General features: G+C 40.4%; 1 protein-coding gene across 1 annotated transcript in view; it reads right to left on the minus strand.

Annotated features, from left to right (window-relative positions):
- SNX4 (sorting nexin 4) overlaps positions 1-23,122 on the minus strand; it is a 102,733-nt gene that overhangs the window by 66,556 nt on the left and 13,055 nt on the right. Inside the window, exons 3-5 of the mRNA XM_066240656.1 lie at positions 6,151-6,286; positions 5,924-6,073; positions 4,631-4,678 (exon numbers count right to left, since the gene is read on the minus strand). Coding sequence (XP_066096753.1) covers positions 4,631-4,678; positions 5,924-6,073; positions 6,151-6,286 — 334 coding nt within the window. The remainder of the gene's footprint in view (positions 1-4,630; positions 4,679-5,923; positions 6,074-6,150; positions 6,287-23,122) is intronic.

Genomic DNA, 23,122 nt, shown 5'->3' on the forward strand with positions numbered 1-23,122 from the left:
GGAATGCCAATATACAGCCATAATAAAAAATATCTGTTGCTCATGTTTATGTTAAATAGAGCACAGATAAAAAGAAATAAAATTTTCATAATTATCTTTCTGGGTATAATTATTACTTAAAAAAGATCAATCTAATAGCCAAGGTCAAAAATCTTTTTCTTTTTTTTTTGTATTTTTCTAAAGTGAGAAGCTGAGAGGCAGACAGATTCCCACATGCACCCGACCCAGATCCACCGGGCAAGCCCACTAGGGGGCGATGATTTGCCCATCTAGGCGTGCTTGTTGCAACTGGAGCCATTCTAGCACCTAGGGCGAAGGCCATGGAGCCATCCTCAGCATCTGGGCCAACTTTGCTCCAATGGAGCCTTGGCTATGGGAGAGAAAGAGAGAGACAGAGAGAAAGGAGAGGGGGAAGGGTGGAGAAGCAGATGGTTGTTTCTCCTGTGTGCCCTGGCCTGGAATCAAACTCAGGACTTCCATACACCAGGCTGACATTCTACCACTGAGCCAACCAGCCAGGGCAACCAAGGTCAAAAATCTTATAAGAGGCCCTGGCCGGTTGGCTCAGTGGTAGAGCGTCAGCCTAGCGTGCGGAGGACCCGGGTTCGATTCCCGGCCAGGGCACACAGGAGAAGCGCCCATTTGCTTCTCCACCCCTCCGCCGCGCTTTCCTCTCTGTCTCTCTCTTCCCCTCCCGCAGCCAAGGCTCCATTGGAGCAAAGATGGCCCGGGCGCTGGGCATGGCTCTGTGGCCTCTGCCTCAGGCGCTAGAGTGGCTCTGGTCGCAATATGGCGACGCCCAGGATGGGCAGAGCATCGCCCCCTGGGGGGGCAGAGCACCGCCCCTGGTGGGCGTGCCGGGTGGATCCCGGTCGGGCGCATGCGGGAGTCTGTCTGACTGTCTCTCCCTGTTTCCAGCTTCAGAAAAAAGAAAAAAAAAAAAAAAAAAAAAAATCTTATAAGAATACAAGATTTTTGGTCTGATTCAGAACAATCTCATTTCATTGAAAAATAGTTTCCAACACTTCCTTTATCAACCATCTTTACATACATTAATTACATAGCTAATAAGTTAAAAGAGAGATAATATGGTATGATAATTAAGAAGAGTTTTGAGTTAAGTCTAAAGTTGGATTCAGACTCCATCACTTACAACTATGTGACCCTGGGTAAGTCACTTTCTAGGATTCCTCATCTAAAAAATGGGAATATTGTAATACCAAACTAACCCTCAAAGGTACTGAGGTAATACTTAGCAAACAAACAAACAAATAAACCCAAAACAGTATATTAGAGTACAAGGCTTCAGCACAGAGTAAACAATTATAATGCTGATTATACTCAAATATACTGCTTTAGCCAGACGTATGCTGACACAATGGATTAAACATCAACCTGGAATGCTGGGGTCACTGATTGAAAACCCCAGGCTTGTCCAGTCAGAGCACATATGAGAAGCGATTACTATGAGTTGATGCTTCCTGTTCTTCCCTTCCTTACTCTCTCTCCCCTCTCTAAATCAATAAATAAAATCTTAAAATAAATAAATAAAAAGATACTGCCTTGGGTCACAAAAAACTTTCTTTTGTTTACCACTTTGACACATTCCAAAATTATCTTTCCCAATACATTCTTATCTATCTCTTTATAGCAATGGTTGTCAAAATTTAGGCTGGTGGGAATCATGTCTGGAATGAACTCTAGGATTCAGTATTTTGCAAATAATCCCAACAAACTGAGATGTACAAAGTTGGCTGCTCATACTTTTAAAAATACTGCATTTAAAAGAAAAACAGCCTGACCAGGCAGTGGTGCAGTGGACAGTGTCAGACTGAGACGCGGAGGACCCAGGTTCAAAACCCCAAGGTCGCCGGCTTGAGCACAGGCTCACCAGCTTGAGCGTGGGGTCACTGGTTTGAGTGTGGAAATATAGACATGACCCCATGGTTGCTGGCTTGAGCCCAAGGTCGCTGGCTTGAGCAAGAGGTCACTCGCTCTGCAGCAGCCCCCTGGTCAAGGCACGTATGAGAAAGCAATCAATGAACAACTAAGATGCCACAATGAAGAGTTAATGCTTCTCATTTCTCTCCCTTCCTGTCTGTACCTATCTGTCCCTCTGTCTCTCTCTCTCTCTCTGTCACAAGGAAAATGAAAAACAAAACAATACACCCTGGCTGCATAGCTCAGTTGGTTAGAACATCATTCTGATACTGACATACCAAGGCTGTAGGTTTGATCCCATAATGGCACATACATTGATTGCACACTCTAGCTCTCTCTCTCTCTCTCTCAAATAAATAAATAGATAGATGATAGATAAAGTTTTTGGAAATAATTTAGAAACCAACAAAACTAGTAGTTGTATGCTAAAAAATTTTTTAAGAAAGGGGAAGAAACACTGAATTATAAGTACACAACATGTATAATTCACCCTTTCCTTGAGGCCTCAAGGCAGCCACAACCAATACTAAGCTCCATGTGATACAGTGAAGCACACCCAGTCAAGGCATGTATGAGAAGCAATCAATGAACAACGAAACTGATGCAACTGTGAGTTGATGCTTCTCATCTCTCTCCCTTCCTAACTCCATCTCTTTCTCTCTCCTTCTCTCTCAAAATATATAAATAAACAAATAAAAGTAAAACCAAGGTTTTACCATAAGGCTAGATATGCACAAAATATCTGAATACTTAAATAGCACCTACATACAAGATTCAAAGCATTCAGTAAATAGCATAGTCTATATGGATGGAGAAATTCAGGAGTTTCCTCAAGATTTACCAATGTTATCACCAAAACTGGGTTCAAGGACAAACAACAGATAACTAGTTACTAAACTAATAACTAAATCAATGACTAAAAATTTTTAATTTCTATTATATAAAGTGATGTCACCAAAACAATTATATTTATTTGCTCTTTTCCTTAGTATTAGTTTCTCCTTAGTTTCTAGCATACCTTAGAGTAGTTCTCAGAAAACCTTATCCTAATATAATTTTTTACAGTTCAGTTATTTCAAATCAATTCTAAACTAAAATTCTAGTTCTGAGTTCAATAAAGTAATAAATAACAGCTAAAAATTTTTTACTTTTTTTCATGTAAATTACCAACAAAATATATATTTATAAATTAGAATCCTTTTTATGGCCCTGGCTAGATAGCTCAGTTGGTTGGAGCATTGTCCCGGGGCGGTCCCTGGTCAGGGCACGTGTTGGAACAGAACGATGTTCCTGTCTCTCTCTCTCCCTTCCTCTCTCACTGAAATCAATAAATAAATGTCAAAAAAAAAAACTTTATAACAGAATTACATATTTGATTATATTATCAGTACAGAGAAAACAGTTCTTTTCCTAATTTTTTTGTGCTATATTTCATATACTTATGTAGCAATGTATAAATCTCTAGAGGGTGTTTTAATAATTATTATAAAGATATTCTGTTCTGGTTGCTTAGACCCATGAACTTTTGCTACTGGTTATATATCACCTGAATTGCTTATCAATTTATGTATTATATCAATTTATATATTTTTCTACTTACCTATTTAATTTACACAAGAAATGAAGACTTTGACAATTACCAAGAACCTTTGTTATGTTACTTTTGGGAACAAAAGAGAAAGCACAGCAGTGGTAGGGTGGCCACGCTACCACCATGATGCTCTCAATTTCGAGATAATAATGTCATTCCCAAATACTAATCCTAATGGCTAACTATGAAAAGCTGTACAAAAACTAAGTAAGCCTATTTCACTAACAGATGCTAATTCAAAATGACCCCTGTGCCCACTCAAAACTGGTCACCACGTCCTAGGAGGAAGAAACAGCAAGACTGATGGCTCATATTTTAGTTTACTATGATTGGAAAAGCAAAGCTCAATCTTTGGAAACACCCTTCATACCTAATAAAGACTGAGCAATTTCCGGGGCACCACTGGGAGTTGTAGTTGTAAGGACAAAGGAAAGAAAAACAAGATGCCAAGCCTGAGAAGGTGGTGGCGCAGTGGATAGATCATCTGTCTGGGATACTGAGGACCCAGATTCGAAGCCCCAAGGTAACTGACTTGAGCACAGGCTCACTAGTGTGGGGTCACCAGCTTGAATGTGGGATCATAGACATGACCCCATGGTCACTGGCTTGAGCCCAGGGTCTCTGGCTTGAGCAAGGGGTCACTAGCTCAGCTGAAGGCCCGTGGTCAAGACACATATGAGAAAGCAATCAAGGAATATTTAAGTGCCACAACTATAAGCTGATGCTTCTCATCTCTCTACCTTCCTGTCCTCCCTGCCTTTCTCTTATTAAAAAACAAACAAACAAAAAAGATGCCAAGTATAATATAAGCATACTGTAGGGGAAATCTACAGCTTGTGTCTAAATTACTGCTTCAAAATGTTCTTTCTTACAGAATTAAATTCATAAATATGCCCAGTATAGTCTCACTAGTAACTAAAATTATACAAATCATAATTAAATTGCAGTATTTCCTTGAAAATCTTACCAATGATACTGGATGCAAAGCCTATTTTTAACATTCATTCATTCAATAAGTACTAAGTACCTACTAAATGCACGGCACTGTTCTGGCAATTGTAAAGGAACACAGCAATTATTTCATACAAATATTCTTACCTTCAGCTGAAACCCAGTTTCATTCACAGTCTCCTTCCAGTTACCTTCCTAAAAATTAAAGTTAATTTTAAAAATCATTGCAAAATAAAACGACATAGAGCATATTTCAAATTAAAGAAAATACCTAACCCTAGTGGGTTGGCTCAGTGGAAGAGCATCAGCCCAGCATGTGGATGTCCCGGGTTTGATTCCTGGTCAGGGCACACAGTAGAAGTGATCATCTGCTTCTCCATCCCTCCCCCTTCTCTATCTCTCTCTCCCTTTCCTGCAACCATGGCTTGACTGGTTCAAGCGCATCGGCCTGGGCGCTGAGGATGGCGCTGTGGAGCCTCCACCTCAGGAGCTCGGTTGTGAGCATGGCCCCAGATAGGGGTTGGTGGGTGGGTCCTGGTTGGGGCGCATGCGTAGTCTATCTTCCCTCCTCTCACTTGGAAAAGAAGAAAAAAAAAGAAAAAAAACCTATCATTCTGTTCTTATTTCAAGGGAGATGGGAGAGAGAGAGGTCAAATAATTCTTTTCAGTTCAAAATTAAATATTAAATCCAGATTCCAAAAGATTATGAAAAGGACAAACCCAAGATTTTACAATATGGGCTTCAAATACTAAAGACTAACTTTTGATACCATTCAATATACCAAAAAGCACTGCCTTTATTATCTTTCAGTATAATAATGTTACCTGTTACCCAAAAGAATAATGTAACCAGTAATTTTGAAATTCAAAACAAACAAAAACGTATACAAATTAACAAAGCTGCTCCAAAAGGATCTTTAAGAGTAAGCACTCCAATAAAACTTATTAGGGTGATCATTTCATGAGTTATAAATGTTGTCCACATGAAATTAGTAATATTTTATGTCAACTATAATATAAAAAATTTTTTTTAAATAAAACAAATGCCTGATCAGGTGCTGACACAGTGGATAGAGCATCAAACTGGGACACTGAGGACCCAGGATCAAAACCCCGAAGTCACTGGCTTGAGCGTGGGCTCATCCAGTTTGACTGCAGGCTCAACACCTGAGCACAGGGTATCTGGCTTGAGCCCAAGGTCACTGGCTTAAGCAAGAAGTTACTGACTCAGCTGGAGCCCCCCAGTCAAGGCATGTATGAGAAAGCAATCAATGAATAGCTAAGATGCTGTAACTATGAGCTGATGCTTCTCATCTCTCCTTCTTTCTGTCTCTGTTTGTCTCTCTCTCTCTGGGAAAAAGAATAAGTATTCCACAATTAAAAATGTTAAAAATCCCAAGCCAAATGAATTTTTTTAAAGGCTAAATAAAAGAAAAATACCTGTGTTAAAAACAAATAGAAGATTTTGTCTCTACAAAGGATGGGATGTGAAGCAACTCTCAAGAGAAAGTTTTCCAAACCAATTCGTCGTCTTTCCACAAAATCCGGGTCCATATTGTCAGCAGAGAGTTTATGCCAAACAAATTCTGCCTAGGTAAACAAAACAATCATTAAGAATAGTCTCAATGTTAAATATTTCTTAACAGTACTGCCGTGTCATTTCTTACCCTTTTTTCTGGTAGAGGTGGCACAACAATATGTGGATAGTAAACTAAAAGGTAGTTTCTCAACAACTCAAATTCACTATACCGCCTCCATAGTGAGTCTGTTAGGACACTCGGACCATCAATATGTTCAACTGACCTGAAAAGAAATAGAGTAAGATTGCTATTATGTTTTAAAAATACAAATACTTGCACATAACCTCCTTTAAATTTTATAACTCTATTTATTGAATGCTATGAACCAGACACTGAGTAAAAGCATTTTCATGTGACCTGACCAGGCGGTGGTGCAGTGACTAGAAGGTTGGCCTGGGACGCTGCGGACCCAGGTTCAAAACCCCGAGGTTCCCAGCTTGAGCGTGGCTCATCCGGCTTGAGCACAGGCTCAACAGCTTGAGCTCAGGGTCTTCAGCTTGAGCGTAGGATCATAGACATGACCCATGATTGCTGGCTTGAGCAAGGGGTCACTGGATCAGCTGATGCCCCAACCCCCGCCAGTCAAGGCACATATGAGAAAGCAATCAATTAAACAACTAAGGTGCCACAACTACGAGTTGATGTTTCTCACCTCTCTCCCATCCTGTCTGTCCTTGTCTATCCCCCAACCTCTCCTTAAAAAATAAAAATTTTCATGTGGTGAACACACAATACAATATACAGACAATGCATTATAGAATTGTATACTTGGAACTTATAATTTATTAAACAATGTCACCCCAATAAAATGTTTTGTTTTAACTTTTTATTTTTTGTGACAGAGAGAGGGACAGATAGGGAAAGACAGACAGACAGGAAGGGGGAGAAATGAGAAGAATCCATTCTCTGTTGTAGCACCTTAGTTATTCATTGATTGCTTTCTCATACATGCCTTGACTGGGGGGCTACAGCAGACCAAGTAACCCATTGCTCAAGCCAGCGACCTTGGGTTCAAGTTGGTGAGCCTTGCTCAAACCAGATGAGCGCGCTCAAGCTGGCAATTTTGGGGATTTTGAACCTGGGTCCTCCGTGTCCCAGTCTGACACTCTATCCACTGCGCCACCGCCTAGTCAGGCTAAAATGTTTTTTTTGAAAATAGAAATTTTCATGTGTTATTTTTTCTTTTGTGAAGGATTCTTTTTTTTTTTAAGATTTATTTATTTTATAGAGGAGAAAGAGAGAATGAGAAGGGAGGCGGAGCAGGAAGCATCAACTCCCATATGTGCCTTTACCAGGTAAGCACAGGGTTTTGAACCAGTGACCTCAGCATTCCAGATCAATGCTTTATCCACTACGCCACTAAAGGTCAGGTTGTGTTATTTTACTTAATCCTTACAACAACCCTGTGAAGCAGGGATTACTGTAACCATTTTACAGATGAGGAAGCAAGCAGCCGCACAGTATATGTTCTTCCTACAATCACAACGGTCTGTGGATACAGCAGCACTCAGACTAACCCATTTCCAAGCCCTCACTCGTAGCCACTTTCCTTCTGTCACAGAAAACCTCTGGACTTAAGAGAACCAGTCATATTAGGAACACTAAAAGTGTCAATTCAGGTTATATATAATAATTGATTTTATGATATAGCAAAATCTGGCTTAGCTGTTGTTTCATTAAATAAAAAGTATTTGTAACTGCACGTCTGCCACAATGAGACAACATTCATCTTGAAATATAAGAGTGCAAAAATCTTGATTCAAGGTTGTAAATAAATTGGATGTATCTAAGAACCAAAATTTCAATTAACTCCAAAAGGGTGGGGGAGAGGGATGTAAATATTGTCTCTAGTTCTACCTTTTTTAAAAAATGTGCTTACTGAGAGAAGGGAGAAGGAGAAAGAGGGAGTGAGAGTGTTGTTTCATTTATTTATGCATTCATGTACGTGCACTGTCGGGATCAAATCCGCAACCTTGGCATATCAGAACAATGCTCTGACCAAGTGAACAACCAGGCCAGGGCTCTCATTCTACCTTTAATATAAAGGGCTAGCCCTGGCCGGTTGGCTCAGCGGTAGAGCGTCAGCCTAGCGTGCGGAGGACCCGGGTTCAATTCCCGGCCAGGGCACACAGGAGAAGCGCCCATTTGCTTCTCCACCCCTCCGATGCACCTTCCTCTCTGTCTCTCTCTTCCCCTCCCGCAGCCAAGGCTCCATTGGAGCAAAGATGGCCCGGGCGCTGGGGATGGCTCCTTGGCCTCTGCCTCAGGCGCTAGAGTGGCTCTGGTCGCAATATGGCGACGCCCAGGATGGGCAGAGCATCGCCCCCTGGTGGGCGAAGCGTCGCCCATGGTGGGCGTGCCGGGTGGATCCCGGTCAGGCGCATGCGGGAGTCTGTCTGACTGTCTCTCCCCGTTTCCAGCTTCAGAAAAATACAAAAAAAAAAATAATAATAATAATAATAATAATAATAATATAAAGGGCTGCCCTGGCCGGTTGGTTCAGTGGTAGAGCGTCGGCCTGGCGTGCAGAGGTCCCGGGTTCGATTCCCGGCCAGGGCACACAGGAGAAGCGCCCATCTGCTTCTCCACCCCTCTCCCTCTCCTTCCTGTCTCTCTCTTCCCCTCCTGAAGCAAGGCTCCACTGGAGCAAAGATGGCCCGGGCACTGGGGATGGCTCCTTGGCCACTGCCTCAGGCGCTAGAGTGGCTCTGGTCGCAACAGAGCAACACCCCGGAGGGGCAGAGCATCGCCCCCTGGTGGGCAGAGCGTCGCCCCCTGGTGGGCGTGCCGGGTGGATCCCGGTCGGGCGCATGCGGGAGTCTGACTGTATCTCCCCGTTTCCAGCTTCAGAAAAATACAAAAAAAATTACAAAATTAAAAATAAATAAATAAATAAAGGGCTGAAGGAAAAACCATGACTCATTATATAAAAGCTCAGCTTATATTTGGGAGAGGTTAGGGTAAAATCATATAAATATCTAAAACTAGTTTGACTACTTAAAATTTCCACTAGCAAACACTGTTAGAAAGCATCAGAATGACGTCAGAGTAATGGGAATGTGATACTCCTGACCTTTCCCCTTGAAATTTCAACAAATTGCCCTGGTGGGTTAGTTCAGTGGTAGAGTTCAGCCTGGCATGTGGATGTCCCAGGTTTGATTCCAAGTCAGGGCACATAGGAGAAGTGACCACCTGTTTCTCCACCCCTCACCCTCCCCTTCTCTCTACATCTCTCTTACTCTCACACAACCATGTTTCAGTTGGAACAAACTGGCCCCGGGCGCTGAGAATGGCTCGATGGCCTTGCCTCAGGTGCTAAAATGGCTTGGTTGCTGAGCAATGGAGCAAAGGCGCCAGATGGGCAGAGCATCACCCCAGTAGGGGGCTTGCTGGGTGGATCCCAGTGAGGGTACATGTAGGAGTCTGTCTCTCTGCTTCTCATTTAAGAAAAATTAAAAAAGAGAAAGAAATTTCAACAAATTGAACATCTATAATGCAGCAAAATAACCACAGCCAGGCTTGCAGGTGTGCCTGAAAGATCCATGCACTGAATGAACCAAAGGTAGGACGGGTTGAAAAGGGGAGCGAAAGATAAAACACATTCGAGGGTGGGTCTGGGGAAGAGACACACCCAGACTGGGTTTTTCTTCCTATGCCAGACTATGGGGAGGCGGGAAGCTCAGGCTGTTTGGATTTTGTCTGAGGGGTACACAGAGGGAAACCTGGAGTAATTGGGTCTCCTTCTGACAGAAAGAGTGGTGAAATAGCGGTCCCCAGGTGTGTGGAGATGTGAGAAGGAGCGCCCAGAAGCCTGAGATCATCACCACTGCTAAGTCATAATTCTATAAAGCCAAGCCATAAAGCCCTCACAACAGACCACACCCACCAACACAACTGCAGCCCTGCCTACATCATTGTGACAGCAACATCTCAGCAGAGGACAGCCCAGGAACTTCACAGAGCTAAAACTTGTAATACACGCCCTCTGGTGGGCATGCCGGGTGGATCCCGGTCAGGCGCATGTGGGAGTCTTTCTGACTGCCTCCCCATTTCCAGCTTTGGAAAAATACAAAAAAACCACAACAAAAAAAACCAACTTGTAATATAGTTGCACCTACTGAAAGAAACCTCTCGATTTTTTTTTTTTTTTTGGTGGCAGAGACAGAGAGAGTCAGAGAGAGACAGATAGGGACAGACAGACAGGAAGGGAGAGAGATGAGAAACATCAATTCTTTGTTGCGGCTCCTTAGTTGTTCACTGATTACTTTCTCTCATGTGCCTTGACCGCGGGCCTTCAGCAGACCGAGTAACCCCTTGCTCGAGCCAGCGACCTTGGGTCTAAGCTGGTGAGCTTTGCTCAAACCAGATGAGCCCGTGCTCAAGCTGGTGACCTTGGGGGTCTGGAACCTGGATCCTCTGCATCCCAGTCTGACACTCTATCCACTGCACCACCACCTGGTCAGGCGATTTTTTTTAATTCAGTGAGAGGAGGGGAGATAGAGAGACTGACTCCCACATGTGTCCTGACGGGATACACCTGGCAAGCCCAGTAGGGGACGATGCTCTGCCTATTGGGGGCATTGCTATATTGCTCAGCAACTGAGCTCTTCACAGCTGAGGCTCAATGCCCAGGGACAACTTGCTCCAATCAAGCCATGGATGCAGGAGATGAAGAAAGAGAGAGAGAGAAACAAAGGAGGGGTGGAGGAGCAGATAGGCACCTTTCCTGTGTGCCCTGACTGGGAATCAAATCTGGGATGTCCACATGCCAGGTTGACACTCTACCACTGAACAAACCAGCCAGGGCCTTCAAAATTGGCACTTCCTTTTTTACCTTCATTTTTTTCCTTTTTCCATTCTTATTCTTTTTTCCTTGTTCTCTCTTTTGGATTTCATTTTCTTTCATTTTTATATATTTTATTCGTACTTTTCCATGGGTGTTTCTTTTCTCTTTTTTTTTGGTATTTTTCTGAAGCTGGAAACGGGGAGGCAGTCAGATAGACTCCCGCATGCGTCTGTCCGGGATCCACCCGGCATGCCCACCAGGGGGCGATGCTCTGCCCATCTGGGCGTTACTCTGTTGCAACCAGAGCCATTCTAGTTCCTGAGGCAGAGGACATGGAGCCATCCTCAGCATCCGGGCCAACTTTGCTCCAATGGGCTGCGGGAGAGGAAGAGAGAGAAGGAGAGGGGGAGGGGTGGAGAAGCAGATGGGTGCTTCTCCTTTGTGCCCTGGCCGGGAATTGAACCTGGGACTCCTGCACGCCAGGCCAACACTCTACCAATGAGCCAGCCAGCCAGGGCCTTGTTTTGTTTTTGATGTTTTGTTGTTTTTGATCTTTTATCCTGTGGTTTTTCTTCTTGACACACTTTTAAATGTTTATATTTTTTAACTGTATTTTTTATTTTTCTTTTTTTTTGTTGCTTTTTTGTTAGGGTTCTTTTTTTTACAGAGACAGAGATTGCTTCAGAGAGAGGGATAGACAGGGACAGAAAAGACAGGAATGGAGAGAGATGAGAAGTATCAATCATTAGTTTTTCATTGCACGTTGCAACACCTTAGTTGTTCATTGATTGCTTTTCCACATGTGCCCCGACTGCGGGCCTTCAGCAGACTGAGTAACCCTTTGCTGGACCCAGCGACCTTTGGTTCACGCTGGTGGGCTTTTTTGCTCAAACCAGATGAGCCGCGCTCAAGTTGGTGACCTCAGGGTCTCGAACCTGTGTCTTCCGCATCCCAGTTCGACTCTCTATCCACTGAGCCACCACCTGGTCAGGCTTGTTAGGGTTCTTAATGACACCACTTTCAAATGCCATCAAGACAGAAGAAATCAAACACTGTGGCTACACAAGATAGAGATGTAGTTCAGAAAGAAAATGAACCCCCCCCCCCAATCTCAATCACATGGAAACCTTGGAGTTAAATGATAGAAAATTCAAAATTGAAATTCTGAAAATACTTAATGAGATGTGAAAAGACACCAATAGGCAACTTAATGAGCTCAGAAAATAAAACGAACAATTCACCAAGGAGACTAAAACTTTAAAAACAGAGATGAAGAACTCAATACATAAACTGAAAACTGAGGTAACAGTATGGCTAATAGAATAAGACAGAGGAAAGAATCAGTGACATCGAAGACAGGCAACTAGAGATGCTACAGAGAAAGACAAATTAAAAAAAACTGAGAGAGCTCTTACAAGAACTGTCCGACTCTATCAGAAAGAGCAATATAATAATAATGAGTATATCAGAAGAAGAGAGGGAAAAGGGAATGGAGAGCCTATTCATATAAATAATTAATGAGAATTTCTCAAGTTTATGGAACAGAGCCTCGAATCCAAGAAGCAATCAGAACACTGAGTTACCTCAACCCAAAGACCTACTCCAAAGCACATCATAATGAAATTTTCAAAAATCAGTGACAGCAACAAAAAAAATAAAATACTTAGGAATAAACATAACAAAGAATGTAAAGGACTTATATAATGAAAACTATAAACCATTTTTAAGGGAAATTGAAAAAGATATAATGAGATGGAAGAATATACCTTGTTCTTGGCTAGGAAGAATAAATATAATCAAGATGGCTATATTACCCAAAGCAATATACAAATTTAATGCAATTCCCATCAAACTTCCAATGACATTTTTCAAAGAAATAGAGCAAAAAATCATCAGATTTATATGGAACTATAAAAAACCCCGAATAGCCAAAGCAATCCTAAAGAAAAAGAATGAAGCTGGGGGCATTACAATACCTGACTTCAAACTATATTATAGGGCCACGACAATCAAAACAGCATGGTATTGGCAGAAAAATAGACACTCAGACCAATGGAACAGAATAGAAAGTCCAGAAATAAAACCACATATATATAGTCAAATAATTTTTGATAAAGGGGCCAACAACACACAATGGAGAAAAGAAAGCCTCTTCAATAAATGGTGCTGGGAAAACTGGAAAGCCACATGCAAAAGAATGAAACTGGACTACAGTCTCTCCCCCTGTACAAAAATTAACTCAAAATGGATCAAAGATCTAAACATAAGACCTGAAACAATTAAGTACATAGAAGAAGACATAGGTACTCAACTCATGGACCTGGGTTTTAAAGAGCATTTTATGAATTTGACTCCACAGGCAAGAGAAGTGAAGGAAAAATTAATGAATGGGACTACATCAGACTAAGAAGTTTTTGCTCAGCAAGAGAAACTGACAACAAAATAAACAGAAAGCCAACTAAATGGGAAATGATATTTTCAAACAACAGCTCAGATAAGGGCCTAATATCCAAAATATACAAAGAACTCATAAAACTCAACAACAAACAAACAATCCCATAAAAAAATGGGAAGAGGATATGAACAGACACTTCTCCCAGGAAGAAATACAAATGGCCAACAGATATATGAAAAGATGCTCATCTTCTTTAGCTATTAGAGAAATGCAAATCAAAACGGCAATGGGATACCACCTCACACCTGTTCAATTAGCTATTATTAGCAAGACAGGTAATAGCAAATGTTGGAGAGGCTGTGGAGAAAAGGAACCCTCATACACTGTTGGTGGGAATGTAAAGTAGTACAACCATTATGGAAGAAAGTATGGTGGTTCCTCAAAAACTGAAAATAGAACTACCTTATGACCCAGCAATACCTCTACTGGGTATATATCCCAAAAACTAAGAAACACTGATACGTAAAGACACATGCAGCCCCATGTTTATTGCAGCATTGTTCACAGTGGCCAGGACATGGAAACAACCAAAAAGCCCGTCAATAGATGACTGGATAAAGAAGATGTGGCACATATACACTATGGAATACTACTCAGCCATAAGAAATGATGACATCGGAACATTTACAGCAAAATGGTGGGATCTTGATAACATGATACGAAGCAAAATAAGTAAATCAGAAAAAACCAGGAACTGCATTATTCCATACGTAGGTGGGACATAAAAGTGAAACTAAGAGACACTGATAAGAGTGTGGTGGTTACAGGGGGGAGGGAGAAATGGGAGAGGGAAAGGGGGAGGGGAAGGGGCACAAAGAAAACAAGATAGAAGGTGACAGAGGACAATCTGACTTTGGGTGATGGGTATGCAACATAATTGAACGACAAGATACCCTGGACTTGTTATCTTTGAATATATGTATCCTGATTTATTGATGTCACCCCATTAAAAAAATAAAATTATTTAAAAAAAAAATCAGCGACAAAGAAAGAATCCTCAAGGTAGCTAGGAAAAAGAGGAACATAACATATGAAGGAAAGCACATAAGGTTAGCATCAGATTTCTCAGCAGAAACTCTACAAGCCGTAAGAGAATGGACTCAAACTTTCAAAGTACTGAAAGAGAAGAATTACCAGCTAACTATACTATATCCATCAAAACTATCCTTCAAATATGAAGGAGAGCCTGACCTGTGGTGGCGCAGTGGATAAAGCATCAACCTGGAATGCTGAGGTTGCTGGTTCAAAACCCTGGGATTACATGGTCAAGGCACATATGGGAGTTGATGCTTCCTGCTCCTCCCCTCTTCTCTCTCTCTCTCTCTCTCTCTCTTTCTCCTCCTTCTCTCCTCTTTAAAATGAATAAAGTCTTAAAAAAAAAAAGAAAAAAAATATGAAGGAGAAATAAACATTTTTACAGACAAACAGAAACTGAGGGAATTTATCACCAGAAAACACACACTGCAGGAAACAATCAAGAGGGTTATTCGACCAGATACAAAGAACAAAACAAAGCAAAACTATAAGTAAAAGCTTCGATAAGATCAAGGATAATCTGTGACAACAATAACATAAAAAGGGGGAGGATAAAGATCTGCAGTAGCAAAGGAAGATGAAGTGCAGGAGCACTCATAAGACAAAGGACTCTTATACATGTGAACATTTTTCTCTAAAGAATCTAATGGTAACCACCCATGAAAAAGCCACTAGTGAAACGCACAATTTAAAAAAAAGAAGAAACAGGGGAAAGAAGTATGGAATACCACCAAACAAAAACAACTGACAGAAACACTAAAGAAAAGACCCAAACAAGACACAGAGCTACCATAAAACAAAACATAAAAGGGCTATAGGAAATCCTCAATTGTCAATAATTACCCTTAATGTAAATGGACTGAATTCACTAATAAAGAGGCACAAAGTAGCAGATTAGATCAAAAAGCAAAACCCAACCATATGCTGCCTTCAAGACACATCTAAGCTGCAAGGACAAAAGTAGACTCAAAGTGAAAGGTTGGAAAATGATTCTCTAAGCAAATAATATCCAAAAGAAAGTAGGTATAGTCGTACTCATATCTGACAATGCTGACTTTAAGACAACAAAGATAACCATAGACAAAGATGGACATTTCATAATGATAAAAGGGATACTGTATCAAGAACACATAACACTTCTTATGGATTCACCAAACCAGAGAGCACCAAAATATATGACATCTACTAACTGATCTAAAAATAGAAGCAGACAAAAACACAATCATACTTGGAGATTTCAACACACCATTGACATCTTTAGATAGATAATCCAAACTGAAAATCAATAAAGAAATATCAGCCTTAGCCTGACCTTCAGTGGCACAGTGGATAAAGCATCAACCTGGAATGCTGAGGTCACTGGTTCGAAACCCTGGTCTTGTCCGGTCAAGGTACATATGGAACTTGATGCTTCCTGCTCCTCGTCGCCCTCCCTCTCCCTTTTAAAATAAATAAATAAATAAATCATTTTTATTTTATTTATTTTTTTTTTAAGATTTTATTTATTCATTATAGGGGGGGGGAGAGAGAGAGAGAGAAGGGGGGAGGAGCAGGAAGCATCAACTCCCATATGTGCCTTGACCAGGCAAGCCCAGGGTTTTGAACCGGCAACCTCAGCGTTTCCAGGTTGACGCTTTATCTACTGCGCCACCACAGGTCAGGCAAATAAATCATTTTTAAAAAAGTAAAAGAAGTATCAGCCTTAAATGAAACACTGCACCAAATGGACATATGTTTACAGGACAGTTCATCCCAAAATGTCAGATTATACATTCTTCTCCAGTGTGCATGGACATTCTCAAGGATAGACCATATGTTAGGCCACAGAAATAACATTAACATATTCAGGAAGATTTAAATTATGCCAAGCATATTTTCTGACTGTATGGCTTAAAAATTAAAATTCAACTGCAAAAAAAGTAAAGAAACCCACAAAAATGTGACAATTAAACAACATACTTCTAAAAAAATGACTGGGTCAAAGAAGAAATAAAAGCAGAGATCAAAAGATATAAACAAACAAATGAAAATGACAACATGACATGTCAAAATTTCTGGGATGCAGTAAAAGCAGTAATAAGAGGAAAGTTTATATTTTTATAGGCTTATATCAAGAAACAAAAGAGATCCCAAATAAAAAACCTAACATCACATCTTAAGAAGCTAGACAACAGAGAACAAAGGCAACTCTAAGTGAGAAGGAAATACAGTGGTACCTTGACACACGAGCACCTTAAATCATGAGCAATTTGAGAGACGAGCAGTCACTCATGGGATTTTTGCTTTAAGTCACAAGTAGATATTTGAATCACGAGTGTTGGGCAAATGAGTTTGTAATTTGTGTTTTTTGAGTTTGCTCACTTTTATTGTTAAAGATCGTGCTGGGCAGTTGTCTGTGAAATTGCTAATTACCTTCCTGCTTGGGAAGGGCCATTGTTATGCTAATGTCTCATCCCCCTCCACCAGCATCTCTGCCTGACCTTGAAGGTAAATATACTTCATAAACCAGTTTATTTCTTTACATTCTCTCTTATTATGTATATATGTAATTGTTATTTATAAAGTACATTTTCTTACTTAGAAGCATATAAAACAAAAAATGTGTGTGGTTTTCGGGGGCCGGAATGGAGTAATTGCATTCCCATTAATTTAAATGGGGAAATTCAATTTGACACATGAGCAAATTCAGTCACGAGCTTGGCCATGAAACAAATTAAACTTGTGTGTCAAGGTACCACTGTAGTGAAAATTAGAGCAGAACTAAATGAAATAGAGAACAAAAAAAAACCGGCCCTGGCAGGTTGGCTCAGTGGTAGAGCGTCGGCCTGGCGTGCGGGGGACCCGGGTTCAATTCCCAGCCAGGGCACATAGGAGAAGCGCCCATTTGCTTCTCCACCCCCCAAACCCTCCTTCCTCTCTGTCTCTCTCTTCCCCTCCCACAGCCAAGGCTCCATTGGAGCAAAGATGGCCCGGGCCCTGGGGATGGCTCCTTGGCCTCTGCCCCAGGCGCTAGAGTGGCTCTGGTCGCGGCAGAGCGACGCCCCGGAGGGGCAGAGCATCGCCCCCTGGTGGGCAGAGCGTCGCCCCTGGTGGGCATGCAGGGTGGATCCCGGTCGGGCGCATGCGGGAGTCTGACTGTCTCTCCCCGTTTCCAGCTTCAGAAAAGTACAAAAAAAAAAAAAAAAAACCTATAGAAAAAATTAATACAACAAAGAGCTGGTTCTTTGAAAAGATAAACAGAATTGACAAACCACTGGCTAGACTCACTAAGGAAAAAAGAAGGACTCATATAAACAAAATCCAAAATGAAGAGAAGAAATTACCACAGACATCACAGATATACAAAGAATCATAGTAGAATATTATAAAAAAAAGACTATATGACACCAAATTCAACAACCTAGAGGAAATGGATAAGTTCCTAGAACTATACTGTACCTATATACTGAAAACTATAAAACATTATTGAAATAAATTGAAAAAGACCCAATGAAATGAAAAAATATTCCATGTTCATGGATTAGAAGAACATAGTTAAAATGACCATATTATCCAAAGCAATATACAAATTTAATGCAATCCCCATCAAACCAATGTCATTTTTTAAAGAAATAGAACAAAAAATTACCAGGTTTGTTTGGAACCATAAAAAACCCCGAATAGCCAAAGCAATCCTGAGGAAAAATAATGAAGCTGGAGATATCACACTACCTGACTTCAAATTATACTATAGAGCCACAATAATCAAAACAATGTGGTATTGGCAAAAAAACAGACACACAGACCAATGGAACAGAACTGAGAGCCCAGAAATAAAACCACATATAAGTGGACAAATCATCTTCGACAAAGAAGCCAAAAACACACAATAGAGAAAAGAAAGCCTCTTTAATAAATGTTGCTGGGAAAATGGGAAAGCCACATGCAAAAGAATGAAACTTGACTACAGTTTGTCCCCATGCACAAAAATTAATTCAAAATGGATCAAAGACCTAAATATAAGATCTAAAACAATAAATTACATAGAAGAAAACATAGGTAACTAAACTCATGGACCTTGGCTGTAGAGAACAATTTATGAATTTGACCCCAAAGGCAAGGGAAGTAAAGGATGAATGAGATTATATCAAACTAAAAAGCTTCTGCACAGCAAAAGAAACTGACAACAAGACAGGCAGCCAACTAAATGGGAGGTGATATTTGCAAACAACAGCTCCAATAAGGGGTTAATATCCAAAATATACAAAGAACTCAGGAACTCAGCAACAAACAAGCAAACAATCCAAATAAAAAATGGGGAGAGGACCTGAACAGATACTTCTCCCAAGAGGACATAAAATTACCAACAGATACATGAAAAAGATGCTTATCTTCACTAGCTATTCAAGAAATGCAAATCAAAACTACAATGAGGTACCACCTCACACCTGTTAGATTGACTATTATCAAAAAGACAGGAAAAAAAAAAAAGAGACAGGTAATAACAAGTGTTGGAAAGGCTGTGGAGAAAATGGAATCCTTACTCACTGCTGGTGGGAATGCAAACTAGTACAACCATTATAGAAAAAAGTATGGTGGTTCCTTAAAAAATTAAGAATAGAATTACCATATGTACCAGCAATCCCTCTACTGGGAATCTACCCCAGAAGCTCGAAAACATTGGTACGTAAAGACACATGCACCCCCATGTTCATCACAGCATTATTCACAGTGGCCAAGATATAAAAACAACCAAAGTGTCCCTTGGTATAGGATTGGATAAAGAAGATATGATACATATATACAATGGAATACTACTCAGCCACAAGAAATGATGACACAGTGACATTTACAACACGGATTGACCTTGAGAACATTATACTGAGTGAAATAAGTAAATCACAAAAAGGTAAGAACTGTATGATGTCACACATAGGTGGGATATAAAACTGAGACTCCTGGACATAGATAAAAGTGAAGTGGTTACCAGAGGGAGGGGAACATGGGGGAGAGGATTGGGGAAGGGTATAAAGAGAGACAAACATAAAGTAACGGAAAATGATTTGATTTTGGCTGTTTGGTATACAACATAATCAATAGCTCAAATGCTATAGAAAAGTATACCTGAAATATATGTGCTCTTATTGATCAATATCACCCTGTTAAATTTAATTTTCTAAGTAAAAGAAAAGCATCAGTGTTGTAAACATTATCAGGACCTTCCTATTTTCTAATTGTTTGCTTAACAATAGGATGCACAGAAACACAACATGCATTTGAACTTTAGGGAATAAAGGCACAGAAGCTAAAATCAGTCTTAGAATAAAGTAAATACACTAAATTAAAATAAAGAATTTTTTAAAAATAAAGTAAAATTTTTAGAAATTATATATGTACTAGTAGGCCATGCTCAGTACAAAGGATGTTCAATATTATTTATTTATTTGTTTGTTTTTTAGAGAGATAAACAGGAAGGCAGAGAGACAGGAAGGGAGTGAGAGAAGAGGAAAGAGATGAGAAGCATCAACTCTTAGTAGTGGTACTTTAGTTGTTCATTCATTACTTCTCTTATGTGCCTGGATAGGGGATGGGAGGCTCCTCCTAAGCCAGTGACTCCTTGCTCAAGCCAGCAATCTTGGGCTTCAAGTCAGTGACTTTGAGATCATGTCGACGATTCCATGCTCAAGTGGCAACCCAGTGCACAAGCGAGTGAATTTGAGTTTCGAACCAGGGACCTCAGCATTCTGGGTCAACACTCCACTCACTGTGCTACCATTAGTCAGGCCAATATTTTTATTATTTATGTATTAAGTTTTCCACTGAGTCTATTCATTGCATATTAGTAAAAATGAAACAAATTATAAAATTCAAAATGCAGAAATGGCTCCAATGGAAAAATACAGGATCATTAAATAATTCATTTTAAAGACTTGATCTAACCATTAGCTATAATTAATACTATTGCAATTCAGCCCTGGGCAGGTAGCTCAGCTGGTTAGAGCATCATCCCAATAGGCCTAGGTTGAGGATTCGATCCCAGGTCAGGACACATACAAGAATCAACCAATGAATGCACAAATAAAGTGGAACAACAAATCAGTGTTTCCTCTCTCTCTCTCCCTTTCTCTTTCTCTGAAATCAATTTTTAAAAATATTATTCTAATTCAGACCCTCATCTTCAGTTAAAAGAAATCTATGTTAATATTGTTTCAAATTATTCAAAATCATTACCAACAGAACCCACATCTTACTAATAATTAGATAAATACAGTTTATAAGCAATACTCATACAAGGCTGTTAGAAGACCTACTAACTGGTTTTGTTTTTTTTTAATAAAGGGGCACCTAAGGCCTAACAAGGTAGTGGCACAGTGGATAGAGCGTCAGACTAGGGTGCAGAGGACCCAGATTCTAAGCCTCGAGGTTGCCGGCTTGAGTGCAGGCTCATCCGGATTGAGCGTGGGCTCAGCAGCTTGAGCGTGGGATTGCTGGCTTCAGCATGGGATCACAGACATGAACCTATGGTCGCTGGCTTGAGCCCAAGGTTGCTGGCTTGAGCAAAGGGTCACTGGCTCAGCTGCAGCCCCCCTCCCCGGGTCAAGGCATATATGAGAAAGTAATCAATAAACAACTAAGGTGCCACAACAAAGAATTGATGCTTCTCATCTCTTTCCCTTTCTGTTTATCTGTCCCTCTCTGTTTCTTTGCCTCTGTCTCTGTCAAAAAAAATAGGGCACCTAAGGCAGGGTCTAGTCCTTGGAAACTGACTAAAAACATAGAGAAGACTCTCACTGGGCCACAAAAGTACCCCCAGTTAATCAATCATTAACTCATATTTAATAGCATATAACTGGTTTTACATGCAACATTTAATATAACCCTCACGCCCAGGGGTCTTCAAACTTTTTATAAAAACCGCCCACTTTTGCAGTGCTGGTCAACCTGGTCCCTACCTCGCAACCAAACCGCTGCGATTGGCAGTAGCACAGTGGATAGAGCGTTGGACTGGGATGCAGAGGACCCAGGTTCAAGACCCCAAGGTCGCCAGCTTGAGAGCGGGCTCATCTGGTTTGAGCAAAAGCTCACCAGCTTGGACCCAAGGTTGCTGGCTCGAGCAAGGGATTACTCGGTCTGCTAAAGGCCCACCCGTGGTCAAGGCACATATGAGAAAGCAATCAATGAACAACAACTAAGGTCTCTCAACGAAAAACTGATGATTGATGCTTCTCATCTCTCTCCATTCCTGTCTGTCTGTCCCTGTCTATCCTCTCTCTCTTTCTCTCTGTCCCAATAATAATAATAATAATAATAATTTTAAAAAAGTTTAATATAACCCTCACAACAAAGTAGACAGTATCATTAGCTTCGTTTTATAAATTAGTGGAAGAATTAAATAATATCATACTGGTTTCTAAACCATGGAGACATTCTCACTTATTCTAAAAGAAGCATTTCTTATCTATTTAAAAGGGTTCATATTCTATGAACAAGTAAACACAAAATGTCTGGAAAATTAAAAACCAGTGGCTTTAGCCTCATTCAGTCTTAGCCTACTAACTACAGATTTATAGTTAAATTGTAACATTATTGGCAATTGTTAAATGGGCTTCCTAAGTTTGAAAGTTCTGTAGTTGTTAAAGGTAGGTTAACCTTAGAGGTACGGTAGTTCACAAAACACAAAGCAGTTCTCTTAAGTGGATATCTATATATGGGGTAGGGAAGAATTTCTCAAAATAGGGAAAATACATATAAAGAAAAAAGACATAAATTTGACTATCTTAAAATTTAAAGCCTTTGTACTTTATTTTTTATTTTAATTTTTTATTGATTGATTTTAGGGAGGGAGGGAAGAGGAGGGGAGGGAGAATGAGACAGAGAAGAGGGAGGGGAAGGAGAGAGAAACATCAATTTGTTTTCCACTTATTTGTACATTCATTGGTTGCTTCTTGTAAGTGCTCTGACTGGGGATCAAATACACAACCCTGACCTACTGGGATGATGCTCTAACCAACCGAGCTACCCGGCCAGGGCCAAAATGACCTAATTTTAAAAAGACCCACCTTACCTCTCTTTTTTCCAAAAATTCCTACTGTTTCTCTTGTTTTTGAAAGATTCTTTTTTCTTCTCTTTTTTTGGGGGGGTAGAGATAAGAAACTATAGTAAGAAAAAAGATTTTCAAAATTGTCTGCAGATTAAAAAACTTTACCAAGATTTAACCTTAATTTTAGATAAAACCACAGACCTGGAGAAAGCCTGGAAAATTATAGGGTTCAGCCTTAAGGTAAACTTGGTGACTTTTGGTAAAATCTAGGAAATGGAAGGTTTAAAACTTTTTTCTTAATGTATTCATATTAAAAGATGGTCATAACTCTTCATCATCTAGGTCTGATGGTTTTATCATTTTATTTTACTGGCTATGAAAAAGTTCTCTCATATCTGTTTTAATTGAAAGTATTTCTGTTCAGTCTTCAGAAAGAAAAGAACTAGTCAGTATACATAGTCTTTATATAGACTATTTATAACAGACAATATAAGCTGAGTCTTCCCTTGTTTCTCTAGACAAAACAATCTAATTCCTTTTAACTTTTCCTTATGATATAAAAGAACATTTGCCTGACTAGGCGGTGGCGCAGTGGATAGAGTGTCGGGACTGGGACTCAGAAGATCCAGGTTCGAAACCCCAAGGTCCGCTGGTTTGAACAAGGGGACACTCAGTCTGCTGTAGCCCCCTGGTCAAGGCACATACAAGAAAACAATCAATGAACAACTAAGGAGCTGCAACAAAGAATTGATGCTTCTCATCT

This window comes from Saccopteryx bilineata, chromosome 8 (assembly GCF_036850765.1).
Source record: "Saccopteryx bilineata isolate mSacBil1 chromosome 8, mSacBil1_pri_phased_curated, whole genome shotgun sequence".
Taxonomy (NCBI): Eukaryota; Metazoa; Chordata; class Mammalia; order Chiroptera; family Emballonuridae; genus Saccopteryx; species Saccopteryx bilineata.